The sequence below is a fragment of the Pecten maximus genome, chromosome 15, assembly GCF_902652985.1.
Source record: "Pecten maximus chromosome 15, xPecMax1.1, whole genome shotgun sequence".
NCBI classification, from domain to species: Eukaryota; Metazoa; Mollusca; class Bivalvia; order Pectinida; family Pectinidae; genus Pecten; species Pecten maximus.
The window spans coordinates 31,639,008-31,653,064 of NC_047029.1; the positions used below are offsets into that span (position 1 = coordinate 31,639,008).

General features: G+C 37.6%; 1 protein-coding gene across 2 annotated transcripts in view; it reads right to left on the reverse strand.

The window, feature by feature from the left end:
• Positions 1-14,057, reverse strand: part of LOC117343554 — a 149,260-nt gene that overhangs the window by 23,150 nt on the left and 112,053 nt on the right. The window contains exons 4-6 of one of the 2 annotated variants that reach the window (XM_033905965.1): positions 10,038-10,415; positions 5,164-5,316; positions 1,450-1,527 (exon numbers count right to left, since the gene is read on the reverse strand). In XM_033905965.1, coding sequence (XP_033761856.1) covers positions 1,450-1,527; positions 5,164-5,316; positions 10,038-10,415 — 609 coding nt within the window. The remainder of the gene's footprint in view (positions 1-1,449; positions 1,528-5,163; positions 5,317-10,037; positions 10,416-14,057) is intronic. The other variant, XM_033905966.1, reaches the window with a different exon arrangement.

Consider the following 14,057-nt stretch of genomic DNA (forward strand, 5'->3'; position numbering starts at 1 on the left):
TTTTATATTTAGGGTAATCTACACGTGTATGGATCGTATATTAAAGCTTCAGCCAATCCTTTGTCATGTTTGAATAGTACCGTATTTCAACACTACATTGGAAATGAACATTTTGCCTTTTTCGTGACCGACGTATGTATCGGAGAAAAGCATGTCCCAGAATAACAAAGAAACTAGTTACCCTGTCGATTGTAAATCCCCCTTTTTCTGATTCTAATACTACAGATTCCAACATACCAATCACTTCCTTGTTTACAAATTGCCAGTTTTGGAGGTGGAGGAAAGCCGGAGTTTTTCTCCGGGTACTCTGGCTTTCCTCCACCTCCAAAACCTGGCACGTCCTTAAATGACTCTGACTGTTAATAGGATGTAAACAAAAGTAAACCCAAACCCGCCGGTATAAGGGAGATGGTTTTGAGTATATATCCTATAGTAAACTTTCCCTTTATTGATAGCAACATCACTGCGTCTACAGGACGAGGTCCAAGATTGAATGTAATCATATATATACAGTATATATTTTATGCTGTTACTTTATTTCAAAACAAATTCTAGATGAAACACTTACATACCATAGCTCTAAAACAACCTCAGATAGTGCGAGAGTGTAAAGATAGCTATTCGCAACTGAAACTGTGAAACATGTATTTAAAGATTGATTAGTACGCCTGTTGACAAGAAACATGTGAAGGAAAGGGTGCAGGTTGAATTGGTTAAAATACATATACCACCACCTTCATTTGTTTGTTTGTTTTTCGGCATAGCCGTATAATATTCTTTTGGTCCCGTATATGACGCGACAGGTGGCGTTACTGGTCAAGATGAAGTATGTGATTGGTCAATATAGCGGTAAATGCAAAATGCAGATATGCAGTTAAAAACGAAACAAAGTTAAGATTGAATGCAAGCTGAATAAGTGCATGTATCTTTTCAAATGACACATATATTCCTGACTTAAATGCAGTCTTATTATCACCAAAAATGATTCAACCTGATAAAATTTTGTTATCCGTGCTGAAACGCATTAGTTCGTTAATTTATTTCACAAGCAGTTTTAAATTATAACCACCAGCATTAAAACTATGCCATTTATCTTTTTTAAAGATATTTCTTGTTTGTTCTTTATTTGCATGGAAACAAACTAAAATCTCTACTATGGGAATTCACTACTTTACTACGCTAACAGATTAATTCTTGATACATGTACAATGTATATCCTGTTTTAGTTATAGTAACAAAAAATGTAAAATTCGGCGTCTTTCCAATAATAGAAAGCTTTTGTTAGAAAATGCATCATGTTTGTAACAATGTTTTTAAAGGTTATAACATAACAATACATTATGTTCATTAATAAGCAACCGTGTTATTGGTGTTAATACAGTAAACCGCAATACAAACACTGAAATATATGGCATGCTTTCTGACCACGCCGAGAAATAAAACAATCACCCGTGGTAGCATTGCCTCTTCCAGCCTCCGCAGACTGGCTCTTCGAGTTTCTATACAAAGCGGCGTAGTATTCTCTTACTGTGAAAATCAAACGAGTACCAAGGTCATCATTCTCGTCACGAGGGATCAAGGTCAGTTGTTTTGTAATTGATTCATTACTGTGTGTGACTAACGCTGAGAGCTTTTCGATCAGCTTACATATTGGTTGTGAAAATATCTAATTGTGTTTGATATAATAATCATGTTGGTTACCAACGGATGGGCAAACCTGGCAAAAGTATTAGATGTGAAAATAGATAATAATTAGGGGCAAGTTGTTAAAAAGGTGATTAGGATAAACATATTTTAACTACAATATTCTTGATCAATCACTTCTGGTAAAACTAAATTGACAACATTTTACAAAACTCTTCAGCCTCTTCCTACCTGTCTTTGTAAGGAATATACACTTCGGTTACTGAAACTAAAACAGTAATGCGATTTTCACTAATCAAGTGATAATGTTAATCACCTTTTGAGTAACTGGGTCTAGTTAATTATTCTCTAAATATTACAATAAACATCACGCTATAAAAACGTCATAGATGTTTTGATAATAAATTCGAATAAATTGTATCACAAAATTCTGACGAACCAAAATATCTTTTGTAGAGTTTTGACGAATCTCCGTCGCTCTTTCAGGAATATGGACACCTTCTTTTTTTCGAAATTCTTCAAATATCATGAGTCTATATGAGATCGAGAGATGTCCAAACAACCATAGGCATTTGTACCAAATACTTATGCTGATTTGTTGATCTCCAAAATTAAATTTAAAAGCGAGGTGATCAAATTATTATCGCTGATACAAACGTTGGTACGATTATTTGTTTTTTTGTTTGTTTAACGTCCTATTAACAGCCAGTGTCTTTTAGGACGTGACAGGTTTTGAAGGTGGATGAAATTAAAGCCGGAGTACCGGAGAAAAACCACCGGCCTACAGTCAGTACCTTGCAACTGGTACGTACGAACTATCATGAAGAGTCATACAACGCCTAATCTTATCAACAAAACAGCCAGACAAATAAATGTTTAAGGAAATTTACTTCTACCCTGTACACTCGATGGAGTCATAGACACTACTAGTATATACCCGTGGAGTGACCGACATATCGAAGTGTAGTAGATACCCGTGGAGTGACAGACATATCGAAGTGTAGTAGATACCCGTGGAGTGACAGACATATCCAAGTGTAGTAGATACCCGTGGAGTGACAGACATATCGAAGTGTAGTAGATACCCGTGGAGTGACAGACATATCGAAGTGTAGTAGATACCCGTGGAGTGACAGACATATCGAAGTGTAGTAGATACCCGTGGAGTGACAGACATATCGAAGTGTAGTAGATACCCGTGTAGTGACAGACATATCGAAGTGTTGTAGATACCCGTGGAGTGACAGACATATCGAAGTGTGGTAGATACCCGTGGAGTGACAGACATATCGTAGTGTAGTAGATACCCGTGGAGTGACAGACATATCGAAGTGTAGTATATACCCGTGGAGTGACAGACATATCGTAGTGTAGTAGATACCCGTGGAGTGACAGACATATCGAAATGTAGTAGATACCCGTGGTGTGACAGACATATCGGAGTGTAGTAGATACCCGTGGAGTGACAGACATATCAAAGTGTAGTAGATACCCGTGGAGTGACAGACATATCGAAGTGTAGTAGATACCCGTGGAGTGACAGACATATCGAAGTGTAGTAGATACCCGTGTAGTGACAGACATATCGAAGTGTAGTAGATACCCGTGGAGTGACAGACATATCAAAGTGTAGTAGATACCCGTGGAGTGACAGACATATCGAAGTGTAGTAGATACCCGTGGAGTGACAGACATATCGAAGTGGAGTAGATACCCGTGGAGTGACAGACATATCGAAGTGTAGTAGATACCCGTGGAGTGACAGACATATCGAAGTGTAGTAGATACCCGTGGAGTGACAGACATATCGAAGTGTAGTAGATACCCGTGGAGTGACAGACATATCGAAGTGTAGTAGATACCCGTGGAGTGACAGACATATCGAAGTGTAGTAGATACCCGTGGAGTGACAGACATATCGAAGTGTGGTAGATACCCGTGGTGTGACAGACATATCGAAGTGTAGTAGATACCCGTGGAGTGAGAGACATATCGAAGTGTAGTAGATACCCGTGGAGTGACAGACATATCGAAGTGTGGTAGATACCCGTGGAGTGACAGACATATCGAAGTGTGGTAGATACCCGTGGAGTGACAGACATAACGAAGTGTAGTAGATACCCGTGGAGTGACAGACATATCGAAGTGTAGTCGATACCCGTGGAGTGACAGACATATCGAAGTGTAGTAGATACCCGTGTAGTGACAGACATATCGAAGTGTAGTAGATACCCGTGGAGTGACCGACATATCGAAGTGTTGTAGATACCCGTGGAGTGACAGACATATCGAAGTGTAGTAGATACCCGTGGAGTGAGAGACATATCGAAGTGTAGTAGATACCCGTGGAGTGACAGACATATCGAAGTGGAGTAGATACCCGTGGAGTGACAGACATATCGAAGTGTAGTAGATACCCGTGGAGTGAGAGACATAACGAAGTGTAGTAGATACCCGTGGAGTGACAGACATATCGAAGTGAAGTAGATACCCGTGGAGTGACAGACATATCGAAGTGTAGTAGATACCCGTGGAGTGAGAGACATATCGAAGTGTAGTAGATACCCGTGGAGTGACAGACATATCGAAGTGTAGTAGATACCCGTGGAGTCAGAGACATATCGAAGAGTAGTTTAAATACCAAGCGGATAAGTCTCGTATGTCATAAAAGAAAACTTCCACGGATTCCCGGATTTATAGTTTTAAAATTGCTAATAACTTTGGGGATATTATCGGCGTTCATAATAGACACCAGCTACATTACTTTTCTGCAGGGAAACCAATATACTGGTTATATCCTGGGGTGAGTAATCAACATGGAGCCGTGCAAGACACCTTTATTTTACCAACGACATTTACATCACGTGAAAACATTTTTAGACGACCAATTTGTTAATTTAAAAGCAGATATCACAGACAAGTTTTCTGATATATATCAAGATTAATTATGATTAAATATTTTATAGGACTTTGTTTTTTTATTTTTGTTTAATTTGGTTTAATTAACTTTGAGTGACTGATCCTAAAACCATACAAATGCCTAATGTTAATAAATATCAAAACATTGCAGATGCTTTCTGTAATTCAGGAACAGGAAGTGAAAAGACAATTATCTTTAAAGCGATTAATTCAAAGATTAAGGATTTTAACTAATTAATGTCACGGCAAGTAGTGATCGAATAGGTACTTAAGTCACGTTCCTTAGCCTATCTCGGAATATCTCCTTATCTAATTAACACATATTGATAGCTGTAGGTGTCTGCTTCAAGTGTCCATATCAAGCTACGATATAGTAATACAACATTCTACATTTGGAAAATTTTATTGACAGAAAATTATTTGTAATATTTATGACATTGAAAATGATTTTGTACGAAATCAATTTTACTTTGTTTATAAAATCATTCTGCAAGTCAAACGTAAGATTAAATTGAATATCTCTGAAATACTACCTCCCAAGTTTCCAACGATTTGCATGGAGTATCAATGTATTGACTTGTTCTAAGAAGGGATACCTACCTATGTCAAGCTGCCTTGAGCGTTTTCCTGGCGGTGACTTTTCCGATACTGAGGTGTATGGTACAGCGGAAGTGACGTTTGCCAATTCAAAGCCGGAATGACACTGCTTCATATAACTTGAAAATGACGGGTCGGAAACATATCTCTCCTTCACTGGAAAAATAGAGCAATAAGTTCTAATAATTAGAGATTGAGTCAGAAGGTTGGGAAAGCAATATCCCATCGGGAGATAGATAAACCTGAGGTTAATTAGTATGTTCATAGTCTGTTCGTAAGGGGCGAATTCTGTGAATTTAGCGACGCATCCAATAGATGCCAAAGGGATAAGCAATATCGTAGAGCTAATCCATGCTAGCAGGATTCATCAACTCCGGATATATAGCCATAGGGGAATTAGATAGCAGGGTATACACCTAACCACAAAATCGGAATTCTGGGACGCAACTTAAAGACAACAGTGTTTGAAAGTAGAATAAAAGAAAGAAGGTTTGGAGAAATACACTCGGTCAAGACGCCAAGATATTCAACATAATCCAAAGTTTCAAATCGAGTCATTACGACGATCGTAAAATGTCCTCCGCGTAGATTTCAGCATGTCCCGTAGGAAACCCTGGATATTACTTTCTAAGTGAAGAAAGCATCTATCCAACGGAAGACATGGAATTCAAACGTTCAGATTATTGGCACGCGAATCACATTTGACATTGTGTAAATAAGAAGTAAATGGCACATTTTAATTTTTAAAGGAAACACCCATCTCAAACAATTAAATAAAAAGCGTGTTGAAAACATGTCAAAGAAACATTTTGAAAATACCCTCTGCTAAATGAATCGTTCAGACCCAAATTACCTCCATACCAAAAAGCGCCATAGTACGTATAACTACAACATTACAATACGTGTAGCAAACCTTTAACCAGGTAACCCCGCCGACGAGTGATTCTATCAGCCAGTCTAGTCTTCGAACAAGCCAGCTAAAAGCCTTCCATACATTCTGTAAACGCGACCCATTCTCCAAGGGTAATGAGACATAACAAATAAACATCTCAAATGAGTTTAATTATTGGATATAGCAACCAGTTGAAGGGTTTTGTCATTTTTTAAAGACTTTGATTAAGTTTAAAATTTAAAAACAATTTTGACGAATCTTCTTATATGCGAATAACGTTAAATATCCCCATGGGGATTCCGTCGTATTGGAGATCTGTCACAAACATTATTGGTACTTATACATCACCGCAGAACTGGTAAACAGTGCTCTTTTTCTGGGTTTGTATTGTTAAATTGCTTGTCGCTAAACTTGGGCTAATTATCTACACTTAGAAAAATGTATTGTTTACTAGTAAAATACGAAAACCACGGTGTTCTTAAAACCAGCTGCGTTTGCCTAACAATTCAAAAAGAGCGTGTTCACTTCAGGCACACTTTCTATAAGAATTGGTTGTTTATTTGTTGATGGTTATATCGACCCGTGAATAGCCAAGGTCATTTTGAAGCGTTGTAGTAGTTGATGACTACCTCATTGAACTATATACGGGAGGCCCGTCGCATGCCATCCAGAGCAATTATGGTAAAGTTTTTGCCCAAAGACAAAACCACGACAGCACAGACGAACCACGCATCTCTGTTCTTCACCTAGGTTACACGACTGGCGCTCTAACCGACTGAGCTATCACAGCCCCTTGTATAACAAAGTAAAGAAAACAACGACAAAACAACAGCAGGATTCGAGGAAATAGCAACACCAGAAGAAAGATTCCATCACCCCCGCAGAACACCGGCCGCGTAAAGAAATAATTCTGAAAAGTACTTTATGAAATTGGATTAAGAATTCTGTAACCATCGATTGAGTTGTAGGTATACAATACATTATCGCGGTATATCCCCTCAAGGGAAAGATACACTTATTGTTATAAAAAAGCTCTTTGTTAAATTTGTTTGTGTTTTGAAGCGATTGTCTGACCCGGCCACCGATCATTGTACAAAATGTGAACCAGGCATATATCTAAGTAGACGTTTGCGGCAATCAGCAAGAAATGGAAGCCAATTGTCCAACCTCGGAAATAATTTGCCAGCTCGAGACAGAGTCCTGCTGCTTTCGCGGCTAGACAGATTGGTTCGCAATGAAAGGCTACCCAAGTGATGTTATGTTAGCCCCGGAGGTACGATAACATAGGGAACCCGGTATTGGTCTAGCTGAGGAACTAAGACGGTTTCTTTCTTGACGAATTTATATCCGTAGGTCCTTATCTCTGACTAAAACAACATTATCAAACATCGCAACTTAATGACACAATAGTATGCTCAAAGTACATTTTCAAGGGACGGAAATGGAAACCCTGAAAATAAAACGGAAAGGGAAAGAACTGTTCGTAAAAACCATTTTTGCTTCAACTTTTTAGAGAACAGCTAATTTTTTAATCAACGTAATGATTTCAATTGTAACCTGGAATCAACATAAGAGATCAGTTGGTAGAACAGCTAAAATTGGAACGAACGAAACAGTTAAATTTTGCATCGCCGAAACAGATTATTCTGATAGAACAGTTAAAACTTGAATCCTCGAAACAGATATTTCGATAAATTAGCTAAAATTGAAGATATCCTTTCATAGAACAGCTAAAATCTGAATCAACATAAATGATCAGTTGACAGAACAGCTCAGTTTGAATCAACGGAGCATATCATTTGATAGAACAGCTAAAACTGGAATCAACGTACCAGATCAGTTGATAGAACAGCTTAATTTGAATCAATGTAACATATCAGTTGATAGAACAGCTAAAACTGGAATCAACGTAATAGATCAGTTGATAGAAGAGCTTAATTTGAACCAACGTAACAGATCAGTTGATAGAACAGCTAAATTTAAATCATTGTAACAGATCAGTTGATAGAACAGCTTACTTCGAATCAATGTAACAGATCAGTTGATAGCACAGCTAAATCTGGAATCAACGTAATAGATCAGTTGATAGAACAGCTTAATTTGAACCAACGTAACAGATCAGTTGATAGAACAGCTAAATTTAAATCATTGTAACAGATCAGTTGATAGAACAGCTTACTTTGAATCAATGTAACAGATCAGTTGATAGCACAGCTAAATCTGGAATCAACGTAATAGATCAGTTGATAGAACAGCTTAATTTGAACCAACGTAACATATCAGTTGATAGAACAGCTTAATTTGAATATATGAAGAACAGCCTAATTTGAATCAATGTAACTGATCAGTTGATAGAACAGCTTAATTTGAATATATAAAGAACAGCCTAATTTGAATCAATGTAACTGATCAGTTGATAGAACAGCTTAATTTGAATCTACGAAAAGGATTTTTTTTTATATATTTTATGTGACATCTTCAACTAATAAAGCTGACACTGGAACTACATTTCATACGAACAGGAAACAACATACACCTGCGATGCTTCGAAAAACAGCTTTAAGGACAAAACCAAACATTGCTGAAGAACATATATCTTGTTTTCTGAAACAGACTAAGTGTTAGCTGCGATGTCTCTTGTCATAGCAAGGACATGTAAAATACAATAATCTAAAGGGCATTGAACTCATGGAGATATTTGTTTTTAAAAATCGAAGTCTAAAACCTCGTAATAAAAAATAGGACAAGGACAAACATCTTAAAATGTCTTAATTGTAGACAGAAGAAATCACGGACGGCGATAGTTTATTGGTTATTTAGTAGCCGATACAACACGCCTACCCAGGAAAATTAAGTGGCTCAACAGTAATAAATCATCCGAGATCCACATGTACAAATTCTACATTTTTATATTTTTGTATATCAGAAGGGACATGTTGTAAATAACATCAGCTGTAGTTCTACTAACTCCAGATCGAAATGCATGTAAATGCCGACTAGCAGAATGTAAAAGCTGCAAAGATTATTGCGGTAACGTTTCTCTGTTTGTTCCTTAAGCTTATATTCACATTCTGTGTGACAGTCTCCCATTACTCCTGTGTTAAACCAGATGGTATTCATCACTGTATAAATGCAGCCCAGATCACATGACGTCACTTCCGTCAGCGTCAAAAAATGTTTATCAATGCGTTGCGAATGAATCAAACCTAGCAAGGATTTCGACTTAGAACAATCGCGTAAATATGACGTCATTTTGGTGCTTTGTTGATCATAGTCACGCCGAGGCTTTGTATTACACATACATTTGAATGCAAACCAAGCACTACAATGAAATCGATTTCACATGTGCCGTTATTTCAATTGAACAAACAGGGGAATAGCTGAACTTAAACCCCAGATTTAGCAAAGAGAAGGTGAAGTTTAACGTATCTTAATGTAAATATAACAATTAAATGCTTGTTAGACTGCTGTATTCATTGTCAATATCAATGCAATCTGGGTGATAGATAAATATTCATGACGCCCTAACGGGCGGGCGTCGTTCTATTTATCTGTCACCCAGATTGCATTGATCTTGCCAATAAATACAATCTACCAAGCGTTTCATTGTTAATTAAAGAAAATTGTAAAGCAGGATATATTTTTTCAGAAACTACGCTCCTTTTAGTTAGTGACAACGTCACCAAGCATCGGAACGTCGGTCTAACTAGATTATTACAAGATACTATATGTATCTTTAAACAGTGGATAGATATGTGTGTAATAGGAGAGGGAAAATGCGACGACCCGACCGGTACTCGAACCCGAGACCTCCGAACCCTATACGGACGTTCTAACCATTTAAGCTACCTGGCCGTCGGCGTTCAGCCCAGTCCAGGTCCGGTACATGTGTTAACATCTAACACAAAACACTTAATCAACATATGTATCTGACCTTTCACCTCTGACCATTTTGATAATTTTAATTGAATTCATTGGTACATACCTTGATAAGATACCAGGAACCTGTTTCCCCTGTCTTCACCAGACAAATAGGATGAACTTCTAATATAGACTGTTCCACATGACTTCCGTTCGATGTTGACTTCCTGTGCCTTGCAGAATGTGTCCGTGATCTTCCGGTACGTTCCACACGCCCTGTATGTCACTTGCAAGAATTGTGCATTACAAGTTTCCGTATACTCGCGAGAAAAAGCGAGATGTATTACTATTTCCACTGTTTTGCCAGGCTTTGGATATATTGCCCAATAACAACTATTCGGATTACCATCGGGGTTGTTAGGAAAACCCGGACTTTTGATAATTCCGAATGTTTTCGGCATTGATCGTACGTTCCCGGTACACACACCGTCGGCTATATCCTCTGGAACAAAGAAAAGTATAGTGTGTATGTATATCGTAGGTACAGTGTAACAGTCACAATTTCGTTATACAAATTATATAGTGGTGTCTGGTATATATACAATACAGAATATCACCCATTTGGGTTAATTTACGCTATAAGTTGACTAAAAATATCATATAGGGGACAGAAATATGACTTTCCGCGTGCGACAGAAACTTATCTTCTTAAGGACATACAGTACGCGTCAGGTGTTATGGTTCTCTTTCACCCTCAGGGTTGCGAGTGTCACTCGAGTGTAGGGGATTAAGTACGCCCCGTGTTTCAACTCGGGTGTTTCCACCGGCCACCACCGGCCGGGGCCTGGCGAGTGTAGGGGATTAAGATCGTAGGAAAAGGTGTGAAGGCTCACAGCTGGTGACGTGGTCATGGTCAGAGTTTTGCGACCTTTCACCTTTACCTGTACTGATTGTTTTACCATGTAACAATTCATTTACATGCTCCTTCGGATTTTGAGAAAACGTAAAATACAGTATAGCTGTAGATTGGCTGAATGATCATGAAGTCATACGTAATTTTTATTAATTGGCAACGAACTCGTGTCCTAGCTGCTATTACTCTCACGGACGTCAATTATCACAAGTATACCTAGTAAGGCATCAGTACGTGGGATGATTATCAATTTAGACAAAATATTTCTGGTGTTTTCAAAACAAGCACTAACTCATAGAGTTTTCGTACCCGTCTCCATCGCATCACGCCACACAAAATGCCCGAACCTCGTCTTGCAGTACAAACTCTAATGCTTTATACACATGTACATGTAAATGTAATAAAGAATTTGTATATCGATTCAAGGGTGAGCAAATGGTATTGATTTGAATTGTGTAACCATAAGTATGTTTTAAACATTTGATCGCTGACACGAGTAATATTGCCAACGCTACGAACCAATCACAATCCATGATTCTAAAACCACGCCCACAAATGGTGCAGTGAGTGTCAATCAACGCATCAGAGCGAAACGTGTCACATATCTTCACATTGTATTACATCCGCAAACATAATTCAAAAATAAATAAAATACTCTTTTTACTTATATCTTATAGAAACATCAGCACCCGTAACCAGAAAATTATTATCAGCTAAGCCATTTTTTTATTTACTTTCATCGCACGTTCATTTGAATACTTGTTTAGGTTCATAGTCTCGTGAACCGAATCAGACTTTAGTTGGTTCATATAGCGACAATGCAGCGCAAATGTAAATATTTAAGTTCATATTCCGTATTGTATCAAAACGATATTTAACTAGTTATTGGTGCATGCCGCGCTAACAAAAATGTATCGTTTGTGTTCTTAATTTTTTTTTTAATTGCACACATTTCCCTTAACTTGTGAACAAATCAAAATTTTTAATGAAAAGGTGCTACAATTTGTAATACCAGAAACATATATAACAGAGATAAGTATACGTAGCTCTCTATTTGACCGATTTACCTGTGCTCGCGTGTGTGATAGGGGACAAGGCCTTCTCGATAAGGGATATGCTTGACTGGTCACGAATAAAAGGAGCCATGCACCAGTTGTACGGGTAAATAGCGATTTTATTTATCCCTAATACGCCTTTCTGGTAATACGTCCAAATATTTTTTTTAGTTTACCAGAAATTAATATGAATCTATGTAAATATACAATATACGCACATTGTATCTGCCTGTACAGTGAAGTAACCGAGGCGTGTGATAGAGCCGCGGTCGTGTCTGGATTCATGGGTTAATATACTAATTATATAATTAGCGTTCGGTAGTAAAAAGGCGGTCATGAGCATACATGTATATGGCTTCATCAAGTTTTCATAATGATACCATGACAACTCTTTGTTTATTTAACATTCGGAAAAAAATTACTTTAAAACTCTACTCATACTCAAACTGTCAAATTGTAATAATTATATCGTGGCTCTTATACATATTATAAGTGTACATGTACGTGAAGTCAGCACACTCGATACACTAGTACCGATAACATATTTTCTGTTCAATATGCCACCTCGGAATATTACGAAAGGATGTTCAAACTGTTTAGTTACATTTCATCAGAGACTTGTGTATATCAGGATATATACGTATCAGATTTCATGATACTAGTTTAGTTGTTCCGAGATCCAGGATTCTTTGTGATGGTAGTGTAACGATAGGCCAGGTGTATAGTGTTCAATGGGGACATAAACAGACAGAAATGTCAGATGTTTTTGTTTTTGTTTTAGTTAAGTTATTATTATATTAATCATTCAAGACTTACTTCAAAGTCAATCGAAAGCCGAGCGATATTTACTCGCTCGCGCGCCAATCACAATATTGCTATAAATAGCACAAACACCAAGGCGGCAAAATATCGTTAAGTTTTGTTTTCTCGATTTCCCGGTAAACATTTGTGGTACTCATCTAGCTAGGAATTAAAAACTAAAAACGTACATAATTTGGAGTGTATATGTACCGTACATTTACAAAACAATACATCTGTAGTATCGCTAGTATAGATCGTGATTTCATTACATAAAAAAATATCTCCGTTTTCTCAACACCGGGCTGGGATACTGCAGAGACGTGTATATCAGATATATCACGTTTCTGGATACTGTAAGTACAAAATGTGAGTCCAGCTACAGAGTACCTGTACCATACGACAAGGTATGTTCCAACAAACACATCACGGTATCAGGCAGTGTACCTGTCAATCATGAATCAGGACCTTTGTTTCACTAATCCCCAACACTCTTCCACACCGTGTCGCGCGGTGTCAGTTAACAGGTGACCACTCGGGTTTTGAGCCGGTGTCAGCCGGTGTTTCAACCGACATGCAACCGACTGAGTGAGTGGAAGGGATTAGACCTCGCCACTGTGGCGGTGATTGGGGACCATACCACCTGACGCGTACTGTACATGTATATGTTTTCCAATAGGAAATCAAACCACCTAAACGACACACGATGTACATGTATCTTCCGTTGGTACAATTTCGTTTTCTCACTAGACAAATTTGTAAAGGATAAGTACATGTAGTATATCTTGGAAAGATAAATAATTTGAAGACAAATATTATTTCTCAATGAATTCATAGTTGATTTTCCACGCCATGTAGCAATAACTTAGGGCTTTGCGGTAGAAACACGCACTACAAATGATATACCGCGCTCTGTTTTACAACTTTTACTCTTTGATTTTCTAAGATTCTACAACATCTGGGTATCCTCGTCTCCATAGCATTAAAGAAAGGATTTATATCTACGTAATTTGCTCTTTGTGCTTATTTTTATTTTAAAAAGTTAAGCGATACAAACATGTCTCTCATTTCATTCTTGAAGGAACTATTTGTCCCAAGATTACAATTTATTTTTCTTTCTTTTCATATACATATACATGTATGTTTGCTTTATTTGATTCCCCAAAGACGAAAACTCTTTAAATTAAAAAAAAAAAAAAAGAAGAAGAAAAAAATCTGCCGAAAAGGCAAAATTTCTACCAACCGCTAACGCTGCCGTGAGTATTCACGATAACGATAGCAACAACTATTAAGTAGTTATATCCATTTTAATCAATCGACCTGGATCTTGATAGAGACGGAAATGTCAACTGTGATGTTGCAGACATCGATTACAGTC